Source organism: Aphelocoma coerulescens, chromosome 14 (genome assembly GCF_041296385.1).
Source record: "Aphelocoma coerulescens isolate FSJ_1873_10779 chromosome 14, UR_Acoe_1.0, whole genome shotgun sequence".
NCBI classification, from domain to species: domain Eukaryota; kingdom Metazoa; phylum Chordata; class Aves; order Passeriformes; family Corvidae; genus Aphelocoma; species Aphelocoma coerulescens.
Window position 1 is genome coordinate 15,590,213 of NC_091028.1, and position 19,381 is coordinate 15,609,593.

Here is a 19,381-nt window from a genome sequence, read left to right on the forward strand (position 1 = left end):
ATTAACTTTCTTACTAATGCAAGCAGAGCAATTTTATGTGCCAAATGCATACACAAAGCATATATTTATACACACCATATGTACGGGTATGTGCAACATTAAGCACGTACTGTGAATTTCTACAACTTACTTGTTTCTCATGATGCATGACAGCATCATCTGTAAAAGGATTATTTCTCACATACTGAACATAATCTCAATTCTCATTTCATTTACCCCAGAGGGGTTTTAAAAGCAAAAGATGGGATCTTATGTTCATATCTACTTCAGAATAGTTTTCGGTATAAATACATATTACTTGTGCAAGTCAGTAGTCTTTTATTGTCCATAATAACATACCTCACAGTTTAAAAACATGCCAAATACTTCCAACACCTACATGTGGTTCTCATCCCACCACCAAAAACGTGGATTTTGAATCTATCCAATAAAACTGCTAATCCCCCATCTGTAACAATGCATTTTCAGGAGTTTTACTGTCATTATCCAAAACCAGAAAAAAATGTTCTTTTGCAACCTTTTCATAATGTTGCATTTTTGGAACCCATATAGTGACCACACCAGTCCCCATGTCCTTTCCATAAGCTTTGGATGTCAGGGTAAACCCTCAGGAAATAGTGAATCAAAATATGTGACATAGAATAACTTTTCAGATGTGGGCGTTATCTTTCCTGTTGTCTCTTGAGAATAACATCAAATAGAAGCTGGGCTCTAAGAGGGATGGTGAGGAGGTCTCAAAGGGAAAGGCTGTTGAAGTTGTCTATTGAAAATTTTATTTTTCACACAGAATAATACAATTCAGTCAAGTACTGACATTGGAAACTCTGCAGGCAGGCACAAATATCACATCTTGATGTTACCTGTAGTTTTTGATGCTCAAGCATTTAACAAAAAGAGATCAGAATGAGGGCAGTTATAGTAGTGAAATTTATATAGTGCTAATGGAATGAAAGAAGTTTTGTTAAATTCCAAACAATGCTATATCCGTCCCCACTCTTTGTCTCTTAATTCATTCCTCTTGATCTTCCCAGTCACTGTCTTTGGCAGCTCTTTGACAAATTCCACCTGGATGAAATAAAGAGAGAAAGCAATGCAGTGTGTTTTACAGAGCTGGTTTTCCAAGACTCGCTCTCAGCACGTGTGGAAAATGGAGAGGACTCCCACCAGTAAGAGCTGCCTGCCCCAGATCCAAGCCACACCAAAGCAGCACATTGTGCCCCTTGTGAAACCTTCTCTTTGGCTGCCTGGATGGCCAAATATCTCTACAGCTGCCTCTCAGCTCACCAAGCTGAGTACAGTAACTCACAGCAGAAGGGTGAATGCCTGCATGGTATCAGAGGTCTGAGATGAATGACAAAAAGAAGAAAAAAAGCCCCAAAGTCGTTAATGGTTCTTGGTTCTGTGAGTTTTGCACAAGTGAGCTAAGGCACTGCAGTAGCCCTTTTCCTGTGGTGCTGGGATTACTAAGAAACACCAAGTGTATCCTCTTGGGCTTGTGTCTATTTGTTAGTTGTGATGATCAGTAGTCAAAAACTTACTCAGGTTCAGTCATGTGCTACCCTAAAGGCACTGGCAACTGCTTGTTTGAAGGTTAAATACAAACCAGAGAATTAGGATTGTGAGTCTGACTTAGAATATGGAGATCTAACTGGGATATATAAAACCTAGAAAATTTTGAGAAATTTTAACAAGTACTTTGTGCAAATGCATGAAAAACAATGGAAACTAATATTATTTAGGAAGTTATTGTTAATGGTATTCTGGAGCCAATGCTCTAGATGAATCTTTACTGCTGTCTCTTTCAAGTGAATCATGAAAATCTAAATGGTAATTCTCCTGAGACTTATGGAAGGGTGCTCTGTTTTCAAGTTTCTCCTCAGAAGTATTTACCTTTCTAGGGTATTTATATGGAGCAGTAGTTTTCTTGACATGGTCCTGCAAGTCACGAGTTAAGCTCTTCAGGTCAGTGGATGAAAAGGTTGGGGACAGAACCACAAATGCTTTCACAACCTGCAAGGTAAAATCAACAAAAGCAATCTGACACCATCAGTTTTTAAGGGCTGATGTGCAGGTTACCAGCGAGCAGAGCTGCCCAGAGTCACGACAGTCATGAGGAACACAGAAACCAGCACATGGTAAGAAAGGATGCAACTTCTGCACGTGTGTGTGCAGAAGGGAAAGTTTAAAGCATGGATTTTGTGCCCTCATTACAAATAAGAGCCTTTGCCCTTTTTTCTCAGCGGCAGTCAAGAGGGAGGGACAATAAAAGGTGTCTCTGGAGTTGTCCCTGAAGCTAAGGGACATTTTGTTTCTCTCTGAAGTTCAGGCTGAGGACAGTAAGCCCTGTTATCCCAGCACAGGACTGTGCTTCCACCACACCTGCAGCCCATATCTAATGCTTGGGCAGGTACAGCACAACTTTGGCTGCACCAAGAATCATAAATGGCAATTTCAGTGAATAGACAAATACTCAAGAACAAGGGCAAAGTAAACATCACAGTAATGTTCTCCACAGAGGAGACCTGGGGATGAAAAGAAACTCAGAAGAGCAAAGGCACGTAACTGGGAAGGGATTTTGCTTGTCAGCCCCACTGGGATTATCCATGATGGAAGTAGATGTGGTGCTTAGGTTTGTTTGTGAACCTGACAGTGCTGGTTTCATGGTTGGACTCAATGATCTCAGGGGTCTTTTCCAGCCTAAACAATTCCATGATTCTAAGATGATGTTATTGCCTTAGAGTACATTATTCAGTTAAGTAGAAAACTCTTTATATCATTATGTATTTGGACAAATGCATTGCTTCCCCCCCTCTGTTCAGCATTGTTACCTCTCCTCTGAGGGGGTCTGGGCTGCTGACAACAGCTGTTTCTACCACAGCTGGGTGCTCTATCAGGGCACTCTCTACTTCAAATGGCCCGATGCGATACCTAGGCAAGCAAAAATAAAAATGAGATTTGTCTCTTATTTTTTATCTGGAATAACCAGTACCAAATGTTTTTTAATTGTCATGTTGAAGAAAAAAGCCAAGCCAGAACAAATTGACAACCAACTATGGAAGCTTTAGGCAAAATGGGAAAGCTGGCTGGGTTAGAAGCAGGAGCATTTCATGGTGCTCCCGTGGCAGAGGACTGCTGGGGCTGTGGATCCTTCTCCATCTGTTCTCTCTCCTTGGGGCTCTTACACTGGAGCTCCATCCCACTGCAATAGCAGCAGCACCTGGTGCCACATTATGATATCACATCATACAAATCTTTCATTTCAACATGTTAAAAATACATTGTTTCAAAAGCTCTTTGAATCCAATAGAGATTCCTTCAATTTTCGTCAGAAAATAAACTAGATAAACATCCCTCCTCTGCCAGATGGACTCTTCATTCTTTGTTGAAACACATGAGAGGTTGCAGGGGAAATGGATGCAGCATCATCACCAAGATGATCATCATACTGTGGGTCTGTGAAAAGCTGATAGTAACAGCAAGTATTCCAAAGTCAAGAGGTCAAAACATTCCTGTCCCAGCACTATGATGTCAGAAGCTCACAGGACATTTAAGACTATACAAAGGCAGATTTAGAATGGGTGTGTGCAGACTGACCCTGAAGAAATGATGATGTCATCGTCTCTGCCAATAAACTGGAAATATCCATCTTCATCCATGGTCCCTCTGTCTCCAGTGACATAAAAATCCCCACGTTCGCTTTCTGCAGTTTTCTTGGGGTTATCCTTAAAGTGGTTTACAAGCAGCAGTTTAGATTTTAAACAGGCATTGACTGAACATTGTGCTGTAACACCCATAACATCAAATGCACTGGAACTTAATTTTTGAATCAAGGATGTTGATATTGCTATAAAATACAATAAAATAGGTTTAAAACAATTTCTATTCTTTAAGAAAAAAATTAACTTGATCTTAAATTATTTTCTTTCCTTTTCTAACATCTACCAATCCAAATAAACAAATTACTCTGGTAATAAATAATAAAATGGTGAAAAATGTTCAGCCTTTTGGACCACTATGCAATTGGAGAGATTTTGGGGAGATTGGTAGTGGTGGTGAGGAATAAAATAAAGTTCTTACTAAATATTCAGAGAAAAAACCGAGTGGCCTTATAGGTTTGCTTCTGACCGCAATTTCCCCCTGTTGTCCTGGAGGCAGGATATTGGCATTTTTGTCTACAATCTGGAATGAAAAACAGCTCTTATTTTAGTCCAATGGAAAAACAAACTCCAAACACAAATCCAACCAAACAAATAATCCCCTATGACAGAATCTAAAGAGCAGTCAACAAACCTGAACATCATAAAGGGGAGCTGCCTTCCCCATTGATCCAGGTTTAATCTTCATTCCTTTAAAACCACAGCAGATTATTCCCTGCAAAAATCAAAATCAAAATCAAACCAAAGTTTTGCAGTAGAAAATCACTACATTCACACTCAATTCATTAAATGTAGTTTCTAGACTAATTCCAAAGTAAGGAATTAAGGTTCATAGGATCCTATATGTCAGTGCTGGAGAGTACAGATAAGCAAAATGATAAAGCTCCCTAAAAGAATCCTGTTCCATTATCTGTGAAAAATTAATGTCCTCTACTAACTAGTCTTCTTCCCTTAGATTCAAACTCTGCCCTCTTGGCTGTCACTGTTACTTGGAATTAGCTTAAGGACATTTGTGGAGATATTACAGCACATTCCCTCCCAAAGCCCCGTGTTTCTGGCAGGTTCTGTGAGGAGAGCCGTGAGAGGGAGTTCTTGCAGAGGTTACCAGGAAAGGGCATTACTGAAACATTCACAGAAATGTGAAGGAGGAAACAGGCTGTGCTCCTACAGAACAAACCTTGCAGCAAAAAGGAATTCCAAAGACAGAACAGGCTATGGACCCTACAGATGTACCATTTCAGTCTGGCCATACACTTCCTGGATGTCCAGCCCTGTCTGGCTCTTCCACTGCTCCATCACTTCTGGGTTGAGCGGTTCCCCTCCACTTATGCAGTACTTCAGGCTCATGAATTTGTATCTTCACGGGGAGTTGAAAACAAGAAAGGCAATACTTAAGTCTGTAGGGTGAGAGCAGGAGCAGACAAGGGTAAAGACCACGGGAGAGCTGTTTGCTGAGAGAGTTGGTGCCATGAGGTGGGGAAATCAAGGGATCCCTGATCCTTCTGCTCCCAATACAGCAGCAATATCGGTCTGTGCTCAACACTCTACCTATGAGTAGTAGCAGTCAGGGTTAAACATGTGAAAAATAAAATTTTTGCTGAAGTCAGCTGAGATTACAAATAACTAAGTACTGATCTGCTGAGCCAGGGACCTGGTTGCTGACCCTCTGCAACAGGCCAAGTGAGAAAGTTCAAGAGGGAAGGAAGGAACAATGGCAGGCAGTGAGAATTGGAGCAGGGGGTGAGGTACAACTGCCACAACAAATAGTTCCCTCACAGTTATGCTGACATGCACTTTCTAGGACGAAGTCCTTCCCAAAGTGTGGACAATTAATGTGGTGAACAAAAATTATGACAAAGTATTTAACAGACTCAGTTTCATACTCACAAGTTCAGTAGCAAAAGTCTCAAATTTCTGAGGGAAAACATCAAGTTTCTCTGTTTGATCAAAAAACTCAGCAAAACTCAAATTTTGCTTGATGGTCTTCTCATTAAGGATATTTTAAACTAAATTTTTGCCCTATTTTGGGTCAAGCAGTTAGATATGGGAGATGACTGAAGTTCAGTTAGGGTAAATTAAACAGAAGTAAATAATTTCTTGACGTACTTGGAGAGATCGTTTTGCACCAGCATGCGGAACAATGTTGGAGCACCGACCAGGGCATCAATTGGGAACCTGCAGAGAGTCTAGAGGGTTAAACAACAAGATGGACCTGTGAAGCTCAGACAAGAAACTGCCTTGGGAATGTGCAGTAAACAGGTGACACAAAAAGGAGAAGTGCATTTGCCCCCTGTGTGAAAGCACCACACCCTCTGTTGGGTGAGGAACCCTCCTGCAGCTGGTGCAATATTGTATATTGTATATTTGTATACAAGTTTGAATATTTGATTGGATAAATCCCATGCTAACACATCTATCTGACACCAGGACCCCACAGCTTGGGGCATGGCCAGAAAAAGGACATCTCTGCCTACATCATGGGGAAGTTTTCACTTTAATCTTGGCCAGTGTGGGCAGAGATACACCTCGTTTTCTACATTAGTATCAACTGATAGTGCTTCCACAGTCACTAGAATGAATGGCAGGCAATTAGTGATTTCCATTCACATGCTCACCAGCTATGAGCAAAATGTATGAATGGATTGCATGTTTGTCCTCTTCTGGATACATTAAAAATGAGAGCAGGGGCTTTACACAACAAATACAGCATCTCAAACACTGCCATAAACACAACCCTCATGAAATCTGTGGATGCTGTCAAGAATTGTTTTTGGCACCCTTTCTGCAGATGAATACATTTCCATGAGTTTTTCACTTACATTTAGGATGACTGCTGATTCAGTCTGTGGTAGGTGATGTATAAAGATGCATGATCCAAAAACCCAGGGATCAAAAAAAGATGCTACTGAAGTTAGTATCCATCCTGTGTCTGCTGTGTTCCATATCATGTCAGAGGGAGTCAAATCCAACCAGTACCTGATAGAACAGAAAAAAAAAAAAAAAAGAAAAGATGCTGAAAAATACCCAAAAAGAGAGTAAGAGTTATTAACTGGAAGATGCAGAGTGGACACTGGGGATGATCCTAATCCCTAGAAATTTGATGGGGTTTTTACTCTGATTTCAAAGGGAGAAGGACTGGGGATGTACACTGGTATTTCTTATTCAGAAATGTTTTACAATAGTTCTGCTGTGAAACTTCAATTATCTTATGTTCAAGCAGGTTTAAGTCTTTCATACCTTTCACTTAAAAGGGGTCTGAAACCAAGACTACCCTGGGAATGTTGAGTCATCTTTGGAGAACCTGTGGTTCCACTGGTAAAGAAGATAATCATTGGGTCCTCAATCCTGGTTTTGATGCAGTCATGGTCAGCAGATTGGTTTCTGTAAAAAGGAGAATGCAATTATGACTTCAGTGGTTGTAGTTGATGTAAATGAGTGCTTGTGGGAACAGGTCTGCTTTGTCCTCGTGACTGCAGCAGCACTAAGTCACACTCACTGGTACAGCTCAGTGAAGTTCAGCCATCCCTCCCTGCTGCTTTTGGACACCATTAGCTTGGTTTTCAGGAGCTGGCACTGGGATGCCACCGAGTCCACTGCAGGAGCCAGTTTGTCAGTGGTAATGAGGCACGTGGCCTTTGATGCCTGGAGTCGGTACAGTATGTCTTTGGCTGATAACTGGGATGTTCCTGGAATTACGACAATTCCTGGAAGAGTGATGAAGTTAGTTTGTGTTGGCATTTTTCCTGCACCTGATTCTTCTCTAAGAACCTAAATTAACTACTCCCAAACTGACCTCTGATATGGATTTGCCCTGGTGTTCCCCAGCCAAACAGTTATATCAGATTAATGCAGATGCCTGTGCTCTCCTGTCAGGAGTGAAATGTGGACCTGTCTGGTGACTTCCATGGCTCTTCCAAGCCTTCTGGAATCGCCTTGTCTGCTGCACAAGCTATGTCTCCCATGGCCCCTAGTGAAAATCCTTTGGGACTGCCTGGGGGCTAGGCCACTCACTGGGTTGTTACACTATTTTTCCTTGATAAACCATCTCCATTCTTGATCCTCTCAGCCAATTTTCAATGATCATTTTACCTCACTGACCTGCTCGCATACAAGCCACCTTGACCAGCCACCATTCTGGAATTCGTGGTAGGACCAGGATAAGCCTGTCCCCCTTCTGCAGTCCACAGTCTTTAGTCAGCACATTGGCCACTTTCCGGGACAGGAACCCCAGCTCCTCAAAGCTCCACTTCACTTCTTCTCCTTTGCCATTTATCCACCAGAAAGCAGGGTTTGGTGGCCTTTTCCCAGCCTAAAAAACACAGGGATTCAAACACAAAACATTTTCTTCTGAAAGACCATGAAATAATAATGCACAGACATCTGTAAATTATGGAAGAGCTGAGTATTTGACAACTGGCACATAAGCAATTATTTTTCTCCTGTCCTTAAAGGATCAAGATTTGCTATTCATCAAGCTCAAGTATTCCCAAGAGATTCTTCTTTTCTGAACCTGAAATGTTTACCAGCCTAATTGTCTCCAGACCCAAGTCCTAGTCTGGATCCTATTTCAGTTTAAGCCTTACACTGTGCATTAGTGCTCCTCCAAAGTAACAATAAATAAAGCAAGCAAGAATGAGCTTTTGTATAATTTCCTAATGCAAATATGGTTTGGCAGCTGGTTGCTTTTATAAAGAAAAAACCTGACTTATTCCAAATGAAATTTAAAATTAAAGTATTTCATTGGCACAACAAAAGAACACCTACCTTTTCAATCTCAGACCACTTGTCCAGTACATCACTTGCAAAGTTAAAGTACTTTGGTATTTCCTGTTTGCCCTGTCTGATGGACTCATACTGGGAATGTACATCAGAGGAAAGCAGCCTGGGATGTCCATGGAGAGTCCTATTAGGAGGCTTCAGAGTCCACAAGAGTTTTAGACTCTGTAATTTAAACAACAACTTCATGGCAGAAGATTATGTATGTAGGTGCTGTAGACGATATAAGAAAATCAGCAGAATTGTTGCTATGAATCCTGCAACAACAAACAAACAAAAACCAAACAAAATACAAAAATAATACTGAGATCATCCAAAGATAATCTAGGTATGAATTAATGAGTTTTTCATTAAAGTCACTTAAGCTAGACAGAGCCAGACTGATGATTTTAACATGCTAATTACATGTTAAGTTCCCTATCCTGCTTTCTAAAATTTTAAATTTTTTAATTAATTGCCCACAACCCTCCATAGTAAAACACAAAAACATCAGATGTTATGGTTTGCATTAGAACGTTCCTGCTCCATACATTCAGTACCTGATTCTCTATTCCTTTTTCTTTCTGGGTTTTTCCAAACTCCTTCCAGCAAGAATCTCATTGCTTTAGCTGCAGCAGCTGCTGACTGATCCATTCACCACATCAGCCCCAAGAACCTTCACTTCACTACATAGCCCCCGAATTTGACAGAGACATTTCTCCTCACTTTCTTGACCTGTCTGCTGTGGGCAGGAGAGGCTGAGAGCTGCTGGGGGAGATGCTCCTCATTCACTTCACTCACCTGTCAGGACGTTTCCCATACGAGGCCCTGTAAAGATCAGCTGTGCCCTGGAGATGTGAAAGCTGGGCACTCCTTCATAAGTGTTTTGGAGTGAAACCCTGCTGGCTTTATTGCTCACTTCTTCTGGAGTGAAGAGAACAGAATGTGGCACAATACAGAGCAAGGAGCAGAACTCTTCCAGTGGCATAACCTTTTCCTTGTAATCATTTACACCACTGGTAGTTGTGCATAATTTGCAGTTAACCTAAAGCACTTTGGGTCTTCTTTTGCCTCGACTTTAACCATTTAAATAGATCACAAATTCATCAAGATGAAGAGAAACATTAAAAAGAAATGTCTTTTCCCTTCCACTCTGAAAGAGTTTGAGAATGTTACAGTGGTAGTTTTTGAAAAGAATATATCAATGCACTGCTGATACCCACCACAGGACAAAGATTATTTTTATTAATTTCTCATTTATTTGTATGTATCTAAGAATTGTAGTTACCTTTTTTTTTTTTTTTTTTTTTTTTTGTAAGGAAAGCATTTATACAAATTGCAGTTAAAAAAATTTGACCTTTGTATGAACTTGGGACTGTCCTTTCTCATATTCCACACTTTGAATTACTTGAACTCCTCCTGAAAATTTGTAGGTCGATGGCAAAAGTGGTTCCAATACCACATACCCTCAAACCATATGAGTGTTTTATCCTTTTTCTGCCATAGATTGATTTTCCCAATGTTTCCAAGAGTTCTGGGTCATAAACATGTGCCATGTTTGATGTGTTATGGTTGGTACAGGTGAGGGAATATTTCTCTCCCTGTCTTCCAGATCACTCTTGCCCTTTTATATGCTTGTCCACTCTTTGCTCCTTAGAACCTTTCTCTGGATTTTCCCAGTTGCTGTCTTTGGCAGACCCTGAACAAACTCCACCTGAAAGGCAAAAATAACTTCTGGTTCAATTCCCAGCTGAAGGAAAGACACGCTTTCATTATGGCTGGGGGTGAAAGGATGGGAAGCTGCACAGCCAGGGCTGGGACAATGAAATATTGACTGAATGCCTTGCCTGTTTGAGGTGCTGTGAAAACCCCAGTACTCCATGAAAGAAAGACTGGACACTCATAAAGTAAAATTTCATGACCATTGCCTCCCTCTGGGTCCTTTCTAGCACACACAGCCAACCCAAGGCTACAGCTGCAACAGGCCCTGTCATCTGCTTCTATTCCATCTAACTCTGCCTGCAGTGTTTGTCAGAATGCAGTTGAGAAGGAGCTGAGGCAGGGCAAAAAATGCTCAGTTTCTGGTCCAGTTAGAGAACCTGTGTTTTTGGGCTGTACTTACCTTCCTTGGATACTTGTAAGGTGCAGTCACCTTCTTGACATGTTGCTGGAGCTCGTGAGTTAATTTTTCTGGATCATGTGATACAAAAGCAGGAGCTAAAACAATGAAGGCTTTGACCACCTGTGCCACAAAAAGGAAGGGATTCCATTAACTTCCAGAGGTGGGAATAAAGGGGTACATTTGTCATGTAAAGTGAATATCAAAATTGAGAATGCCCAAATTGGGTCTTTTTCTTTAATTTCTCTTTTCATTGGCTGGTTATTACTGACTGCTGTGTTGTGAAGGAATGATTATAGAGCAGAGGATTTTTCCATATTTCCATCTTTATTTTCCCCTTAACTTTATATCCTACTAAAGCTGAAAATCTCATCCCTGTTTCTCAAAGAAATGTCGCAAAGTTCAAAAATATAAAACAAAAATGAAACACTCTGGATGTCATTGGTGCAGTGCACTAAGGGATGAAACAAGAAATAATCAAAATTTCCTTGATTAGAGAAAAAGATGTCATGATTAGTCTGGAAAAGCCAAACTATTTTTCCACATAAAACCTGCAAACAAGGAAATAGTTCAGATATTCTAAGATCTATTAAGATGTGGATTTAAAAAAACTTTAGCCCTCTTAATTTCGAAAATCTGCAACATAATGAATTCCAGGGAAGCCTAGTACATAGAGGGATATTGATGCTCGGAATAAAGGGCATTTCTTACTACATCTTTGCTCTATTTTCTTTTACCTCCCCTCGAACTGGGTCGGGGCTGCTGACCACAGCCACCTCGGAGACTGCTGGGTGCTGCACCAGCGCACTCTCCACCTCAAAGGGGCCGATGCGGTACCTGGGAGAGCATGAGCAGAGGTCAGCCCCAGCAGGATGGGCCAGTCCATTGGTGTTGGCAGGCTGTGTTTTATGAGGCAAATCTAGAAGCAGATGCCTTACCCAGCAGAGTTAATGATATCATCAGCTCTTCCAACAAACCAGACATATCCCTCTTCATCCATAACGCCTCTGTCCCCTGTGACATAAAAATCTCCACGCACAGAGGCAGCAGTCTTCTGTGGATTATCCTGGCAACAACCAAACATTTCAAGACAAGTTTCTGATTCTTAGGGAGACATAACACATTTACTTTGCAGTGGTGCTAAAAATGATCAAAATAAGTTTTTAAGGTGTTCTTGAAATGAGTATGTTCAATACTGTTTTATATTTCCCGGTGAAAAACCCAGAGCCATGTTAATTAGCAGTTTGATGACTGAAGTATGTGACAGGTGGAAAAGAGAGCTACACACTAAAGGGTGTATGTAGAAATTTCTGTTCTAGAGGGAAAAGGTCGTGCTCTATCAAAATGCCCATCCATCACAGCAAATATGTAACCCATTCTGTTCAGGGAAGTGATTTATCATTGCAGGGGGTTGCTAAAATAACCTCCCATCAAAAGTAACTTTTTACCCTTAACTGTCAGGACCAAAACTCAGATGAGGTGACCTGCAGAAAAAACTTGTTTATTTGCCTTGACCTATAGGACCTCCACATCCTGTTTAACCTCTTGGTTACACAGAAAAAACACTGACAACAGAAGACAGTGAAAGCCTGAAATTACAGTATTGAACCTAAAGAAGATTTTTATCACATGGTGAGCAATTACATTTTACAAGTTGTTGTTTGATGATGCTACAAATATCCCAATATTATGGGGGTTCCAAAGAGGATTAAAAACATGGATAGGTCCCCTAGAGCTTGTTGAATATGATAGTGTAATTGCAGGGGAGAATATCTTTAGGCTACCTAATTCTACTGTTTTCTTAAGAATATCCTGCACCTCAGCACCACCACGCACTGTCCAAGATCAAAGTCCTCAAGCAACCCAGTGAGACCTTCTGAGGACCCTGCATGAAATTCTGCTCCTGGCAGAGCCTTGCCCTGGGTCTCTCCCCAGTCTCTCAGCACACACAGGCACAGCAAGTCGGGCTCACCAAGTACTGGGAGAACAGACAGAAGGGTCGTGTGGGTTGCACTCGCACAGCAATGGTGCCCTCCTCTCCTGCAGGCACAACAGCCCCATGGTCATCCACGATCTGCAGGAAGGACAGACACAGCAGCAGTGCTTTGATCAGCTCAGAGGAGCATCTGCTCCAGCTCAGTGCAGGGCACAGAAGGGCTGCAGACAGCCCTGCCTTACTCTTCTACCCACAGCTGCCACATTTCCACGTACCTGCACGTCATAAGGGGGAACAGCTTTTCCCAAAGAGCCAGGTTTAATTTTCATTCCTTTCATATTGGCACAGATTGTCACCTGCAGAGTAGATTTAAAAAAAAAAAATTAAAATTGTTGCAACATCTTGTGAATGTTATTATTGTTTGCATTAGGCACCTTCCCATGACTTTGTTGTGACAAGGGCTGAATCAGGACCTGCACTGGGGTTTTTGAGAACATCAGAGAGGGATTGAGAGGCATTTCAGGTCAGACCTGTGTGAGGTTGGTTTTGCTGAGTCAGAGCCATTGGGTTCTCCTGCAAACACTTGACTCTGCAAGACAGCAGATGTGAAATTATTACAGACCTTACTTCAATAATGGGACGATTAATTTGGGACCATTTCAAGAGCAAGATGAGAGAAGGCCTGAGATCTTACCCTTAATAGTTTTGTTAATGTTCACTTACAGAGAAGTCTGGGATGTGAGCTGGTTTAATATTTGCCATTAAAAACTTGGAAAGGCCAAATTGATAACTGGAGCAACTTATTTTTTAAGTTTTCTTTTGAAGGAAAGATGACAACTTATTTTATCTGAAGTGTCTCTGGAATGGTTTTTGCAGGGGTCTAAACCATCAAAATATGCAGATTGCTGATTCTGGAACTATATAATCATAATTATACAAAGTATATTTTTAATCATGTAAGTGATTCTCACCTTTTCCATTGATTTATCAAGGACATTGTGTCTCTGGTATTGTTACCTTTGAATGGGTATATTGCAAGAATTAATGCACACGTACTGTTTCAGTCTGGCCATAACCTTCATGGATATCCAGCCCTGTCTGGATTTTCCACTTTGCAAACACTTCAGGATTCAGTGCTTCCCCTCCAGTTACACAGTGCTTCAGACTTGGGAACTTGTAGCTTGAGAGGAACAGAAAATGAAATAATTGTCTTAGCTGCTAAAATGAGCAGTGAATGGCCCTCACTGAACAGCCGGCCTTGGCTTTCCAAGTACCCCTAAAACTGAAGGGAAGGCTGAATAGGTACAGAGAGGCTGAGCTCTGCTAAACCTGGGTTGGCTTTTGTCAGGTTGAAAGACCTATGTGACAAGAATAAGTACCTTACCAAAGACCTGCAAACCACTTCTCACAAGCTGGGTATTTTACAGAGTAACAAACTGGGGAGAACAGCTGCCAAATAACTCTCAGGATGTGAAGCTCCTCTAACTGCTCCCTTCATTCTCAAGCATGTGAGAACAGCTCCACCGTACTCCAGTAGCTCCCTGATCCAATGCTGCCCAGCTGATTTAAATTGAACGGGAACCCAAAGTTCAGAGGAAGTGACAACTTAAAAATGTCTCCTTTGTTTCCTCTGTGCTGTCTACTCAAAGACCCAGTCCTGAAGCCCAGGTGGCCTACCTGGGCTAGCCCTAGTCATTCTCACGTTTCAGAACACAGCCTTCTTTTCTGAGAGCAGGTTTTGCTAATTAGATTGCCTTTAACAGAAAAAGAAATTAAGGAACCTGAGGAGCTAAACCTCCAGAGCTGTCCCAGCATTATGCCCCAGCCTCCCTCCCTCCCCTCCCTGCAGTACCTGCTCACATCGTGTTGGACCAGCATGCGGAAGGCAGTGGGAGCTGTGCAGAAGGTGGAGATGGGATGTCTGGAGAGAGTCTAGAAAAACAGGGAGTTATTCTGTTGGAAATGAAAGTGTGATGGTGGCTCTGACCTTGTGAATGCCCAGGTGATTAATACAATTTATGTGCTCATGTGTCTGCAAGATGAAAACCATAAAAATGCTGCACCAGTCAGTCCAACTCCTGTAGAAAATACGGAACTTTCTGTCCAACAAAAGCCACACATATAAGTGAAGGACCACTGAGAGCAGTAGTTCAAATTGATTTTCTTTGTGCTTTCCAAGGTGTCTGTGTCCCAGGCTCAAGCCTAATTGGTCATGGGGAACTAGACCAGAGCTTTTCCAGTATTATTCTTGGGAAATTCAGGGTCTCTACCCCACACAAGAGGCCAACTTTGAGGAGAATTGTCCAGCTGACTGGTTTTTGAGAAATAGCTGGAAAGAGGAATAGGCCTTTTGGTACCTTTGGATTGCTTGGGATATGGGGATTACTCACCTCTGCAATATCTTCTGGTTTAAACTGTGGCATATTGTGTACAAAGACACAGGATCCACAGATCCATGGTGCAAACACACTGCCCCAAGCTGATTTTGCCCAGCCAGTATCCGAGGTATTCCATATTATATCTGAAGGAGTCAAGTTCATCCAATACCTGATGAAGAAGCAGAGATGGAAAAACTTCCAGGGAAAGCAAATCAGCACCAAACCACAGATTTAACCCGAAGTGTAACTTTTAAGATACAATGACATGGCCCAAGGTTGCTTTGGTTCTCAGGGCAGGTTGGCCCAACATGAAAGCACTTGACTTCCTCTGGTGCAGCTGTAGGGACCCTTTCCTTATTGTTCCTCTGCTTTCAGCCTGTGAGTGACACAACTCTGCACATGATGAGGTCAACTGGGCCTTCACAAAGCTTTTAATAACACGGGTTTCACCCTGAGAGGGGAAAGATGAGGAAAGCGCAAATCCTACAGTCATGAATTGCCCACATTTACTGGAGTTTTATGGTCACATGTTCCATTTAATGGTGATCACGTCACTTAATGAGGACCCTGGGAGGAACTGCAAGGTGATACCTGCCAGCAGTTGCAAATCCAATTCCGTAACTGCTGTGGGACTGCACCACCATTTTTGGGAAGCCCGTAGTTCCACTGGTGAAATAGATCAGCATTGGCTCGTGACTCCTTGTCTTGACACATTCATGGTCAGCAGATGCAACCCTTCAGAGGAAATGGTATCTTCTGGTCAGTACACACAGTTTTCCAGCAGGGAATCAGTATTTTTATTGTTTAGGAGTTCTACAGGAAAGTTGCCCCAAATTATATGATCTTACTAAAGAAATAGTTGCATTACGTATCACAGGGAAGAGTTAGTGAACACACTGCCTGTCACAAGTACACTCTGAATCACCAGGCTGAGGAGCAAGAAGAAGCCGAAAAATCTGAACTTATCTCCCAAAACCCAGGTTGGATGAACCTGTACTTAATGCAGTGTAATCACAATGCAGCAGGTTGACAGAGAAATGTAAGTCCTTTGTATTTTGAAAATGAACCTCAAAACTCAGCAATGTCACCTGCCTGGTACAGCTCCCTTTCACCTCACAGGGATGATGGTGAAAGAGCTGGATACTCACGCAAGGAGTTCTCTGAGGTTCAGCCACCCATCCCTGCTCCCTCTGCCTACAATGAGTTTACTTCTCAGGAACTGGCTGCCAGGCAGGACAGATTCCAGTGCAGGTGCCAGGGTGTCACTGGTAATGATGCACTTGGCCTTTGAAGCCTGGAGTCGGTATGAGATGTCTTTGGCCGTTAATTGGGATGTTCCTGGAATAAAGACAATTCCTGGAAAAGAGCAAGAAGCAATTGAGGAAACTCATCATTTCCCAAAAATACCTGATTGTGTCTCTCTGTTGATGCTGATTTGATCCATCATGGATGTTTGGCAGCTTAAAAGCAGAGCAAAATAGATATATTCAATTATTAATGACACTCATTCTGCAAGTTCCTCCATGATACATTCAGCTCCCTTACAATGTATGTGGTCAAGCCTGGCCTCAGGCTGCAGCCATTCGAGCCTCTCTGGCTTCACCTGAGGATGCCTCTTGACTGGACCCTGTCTGGCACTGTGGTTCCTGGGGGAGTGCTGCCAATCCTCCCTTTAGGCAAAAGCTGAATTGTGCAGGTCACAGCAACATCTCCCTGCTTGCATTTTCTCCACACTGATCTAACACGTGGCTTGTAGGCTCTGCTTGCTCTGCCTCTGCACCCCAGGGGTGGGTGAGTCGCTCACCTGCTCGCATGCAGGCTACGTTCAGGAGCCACCACTCGGGAACACGAGGCAGAACTGCCATAACTCTGTCTCCTCTCTGCAGGGCACAGGCCTCAGAAAGGACATTGGCTGCCTTCCTGGAGAGAGAGCCCAGCTCTTCAAAGCTCCACTTCACCTCCTCTCCCTCATCACTGACCCACCAAAACGCTGGATTTGCTGGTTTTCTTCCATCCTGCAACACATCAGAAGATATTAAAACATGAAGACAAACCTTAAAAGGTTTCACTTCAATACAAAATAACTCCTGACTAAGCAAATCATCCCTGGCAATCATTCTCTCAGAGTGACACATGCATTTCTGATTAACAAAATGAAATGGTGCTTTCCACTCTGCAGCTAATACTGCCCAGTACCCATGAGGAAAAATGATTTGTATCATCTGAGATTTGTTCCACTGTGTCCTCATTTTGACTGGGATAGAGTCAATTTTCTTACTGAGTTCTGGTAAAGTGCTGTGGTTTATGGATTTTGGATGAGTGTAATGTTGATAACACACTGATACTTTAGTTGTTGCTACGCAGTGCTTACTCTAAGTCAAGGACTTTCCAGTTTCCACACTCTGCCAGCAAGGAGGTGCACAAGAAGCACCTAGACAGGACAGCTGACCTGAACTGCCCAAAGGCATATTCAGACCACAGAAGGTCCTGCTCAGTTTATAACCTAGGGGGAAGTTGGCTGGGAGGTGTTTGGGGATGGGCTGGGCATTGATCAATGGGCAGTGAGCTATTACTACTATGATTATTATTATAATATTTCAATTCTTAAACTGTTCTTTCCTCAACCCATAAAGGTTTTACCTTTATCTTCTCCTGATTCTCCTCCCCATCCCACTGGGGAGTGTGGGAGTGAGATCCAGGGGCTCTGTGGTTCTTAGTTGCCAGCTGGGGTTAACAACTCAATGTCTATAAGGTAAAAGACAAATACTACCTTTTCCAGCCGTGCCCACTCATCTAAGACATCACTTGCAAAGTTGAAATATTCTGGCAGTTCCTTTTTACACTGGTTTATAGATTCATAGTAGGAAACAATCTGAGATGTAAGAAGCCTGTTGTTTCCATGGGATGATCTGCAAGGTGACCTGAGAATCCGCAAACACTGAGGAATCCAGGATTTAATAAATGTTTTCATGATAAATGATGTTTTATCAGACAGCGAGGGGAAGAATCAGGTGCACACCTAAGGAATCAGTCACCTGGAAAGAAAGAAAACACATTTAAACCAATCCAGTTATTGGGTGCTGTCTCATGTATGATGTTGGATAAATGAATGCAAACCAGCTTGAATAAATAGGTTGATTGCACACATCCTCATTTTATATCATGTTACCTGTATTTTTATAATAATGAGTATTTAACATCACAGTATGCAGAAGGAATAAGCACAGTCATCTTGAGCTTAAGAAAATCAGCAGAGTTGTTGCTATGAATCCTGCAACAACAGAGACAACAAGAACCAACAAAACAAACAAATCTCAACATTTTCCAGACAATCCAGTTAGGAGTGATTCATTGAAGTCACTTAGGCCCACTGCCAGACTGATGGTTCAAATGGTCCAAATAAATGTGAAGTTCCCCATCCTGCTTTCTGCTATTTTTTGCCTTCTGTGTTTTAAGGTCTTAATGTCCTGTACTGATCTGTCACCTTGTCTGTATCTCAGCTGATCCTTGCATAGCTTTGATGTGTTCTTTGGGGCTGTTAATTGCCCACAACTTTCCTTCTTCAAACACAACATCAGTTGTAAATAATCCTTCATCACTTAGGAAGATGTTTCTCATTTCTTAGTCTGCCCTAATTCTCTGATTTAGCTGTAACTGGCATTTTTCAGAGCATTACAATGAAAATATCTGCACAATAGCCTATGAAGGAAAGAGGAGGGACAGAACACTTAGGAAGAGTTTTCAAGATGAGAAATTATATTCAAGATTGACAAGATGAAACACATTTAAAGTTTAGGATTCCCTAGTGCTCTATGAAAACATCTGCCAAGTTTAGCTGTGAGAGCCTTCACTTTTTTAGCACTTTCTCATCTGCAAATGTAGAGGTGAAAATGAAGACAGAAAACAGAGGAAAAGACCCAGTAATGGCAATTCAGTCCTCTGAATGCCTGCAAGAATCAGAAATGATTATTCCTGATTTAATACCATTTGCTTCTGCTCAGTGATCATCAACACGAGGAATTCGGATAAATAACATTTTCCTGACCTGTCTGCTGTGGGCAGGAGAGGCTGAGAGCTGCTGGGGGAGATGCTCCTCATTCACTTCACTCACCTGTCAGGACGTTTCCCATACGAGGCCCTGTAAAGATCAGCTGTGCCCTGGAGATGTGAAAGCTGGGCACTCCTTCATAAGTGTTTTGGAGTGAAACCCTGCTGGCTTTATTGCTCACTTCTTCTGGAGTGAAGAGAACAGAATGTGGCACAATACAGAGCAAGGAGCAGAACTCTTTCAGTGGCATAACCTTTTCCTTGTAATCATTTACACCACTGGTAGTTGTGCATAATTTGCAGTTAACTTAAAGCACTTTTCCTCCAGTCTAACCATTTAAATAGATCACAAATTCATCAAGATGAAGAGAAGCATTAAAAAGAAATGTCTTTCTTCTTCCACTCTGAAAGAGTTTGAGAATGTTACAGTGGTAGTTTTTGGGTGTTAATTAATGGCTGATACCCACCTCAGGACAAACATATCTTTTTG

General features: G+C 42.0%; 2 protein-coding genes across 3 annotated transcripts; both read right to left on the bottom strand.

Annotated features, from left to right (window-relative positions):
• Positions 1-750: 750 nt before the first annotated feature.
• On the bottom strand, positions 751-8,621 carry LOC138118678 (acyl-coenzyme A synthetase ACSM4, mitochondrial-like). The gene is made up of 13 exons (XM_069029827.1): positions 8,421-8,621; positions 7,755-7,965; positions 7,153-7,360; positions 6,894-7,037; positions 6,476-6,632; positions 5,763-5,842; positions 4,890-5,013; positions 4,291-4,371; positions 4,078-4,179; positions 3,595-3,722; positions 2,829-2,928; positions 1,891-2,010; positions 751-1,065 (listed from the first exon to the last, which is right to left on the bottom strand). Exons 1-13 carry the CDS (start codon positions 8,619-8,621, stop codon positions 979-981), a joined length of 1,743 nt encoding a protein of 580 aa, XP_068885928.1. The 3' UTR covers positions 751-978.
• On the bottom strand, positions 8,603-17,906 carry LOC138118680 (acyl-coenzyme A synthetase ACSM4, mitochondrial-like). 2 transcript variants are annotated; one of them, XM_069029832.1, is made up of 13 exons: positions 17,615-17,906; positions 16,649-16,859; positions 15,993-16,200; positions 15,436-15,579; positions 14,857-15,013; positions 14,319-14,398; positions 13,523-13,646; positions 12,742-12,822; positions 12,503-12,604; positions 11,469-11,596; positions 11,268-11,367; positions 10,534-10,653; positions 8,603-8,689 (listed from the first exon to the last, which is right to left on the bottom strand). In XM_069029832.1, exons 1-13 carry the CDS (start codon positions 17,813-17,815, stop codon positions 8,681-8,683), a joined length of 1,665 nt encoding a protein of 554 aa, XP_068885933.1. In that variant the 5' UTR covers positions 17,816-17,906; the 3' UTR covers positions 8,603-8,680. The 2 variants fall into 2 exon arrangements, with proteins under 2 accessions (XP_068885933.1, XP_068885932.1); XM_069029831.1 differs by lacking the exon at positions 8,603-8,689 and adding an exon at positions 9,682-10,125.
• Positions 17,907-19,381: the final 1,475 nt, after the last annotated feature.

Excerpts from the sequence above, each read along its gene's own strand:
- LOC138118678 (XM_069029827.1), bottom strand. The coding sequence starts at position 8,621 with ATGAAGTTGTTGTTTAAATTACAGAGTCTAAAACTCTTGTGGACTCTG. Across the intron at positions 5,843-6,475 it reads AATCAGCAGTCATCCTAAAT|ACTCTCTGCAGGTTCCCAAT; the intron begins GTAAGTGAAAAA and ends TTAACCCTCTAG. Across the intron at positions 3,723-4,077 it reads GTTTTTTCTCTGAATATTTA|GATAACCCCAAGAAAACTGC; the intron begins GTAAGAACTTTA and ends AACCACTTTAAG.
- LOC138118680 (XM_069029831.1), bottom strand. The coding sequence starts at position 17,815 with ATGAAAACATTTATTAAATCCTGGATTCCTCAGTGTTTGCGGATTCTC. Across the intron at positions 16,860-17,614 it reads AGTGGGCACGGCTGGAAAAG|GATGGAAGAAAACCAGCAAA; the intron begins GTAGTATTTGTC and ends GATGTGTTGCAG. Across the intron at positions 12,823-13,522 it reads GTTATGGCCAGACTGAAACA|GTGACAATCTGTGCCAATAT; the intron begins GTACGTGTGCAT and ends TCTACTCTGCAG.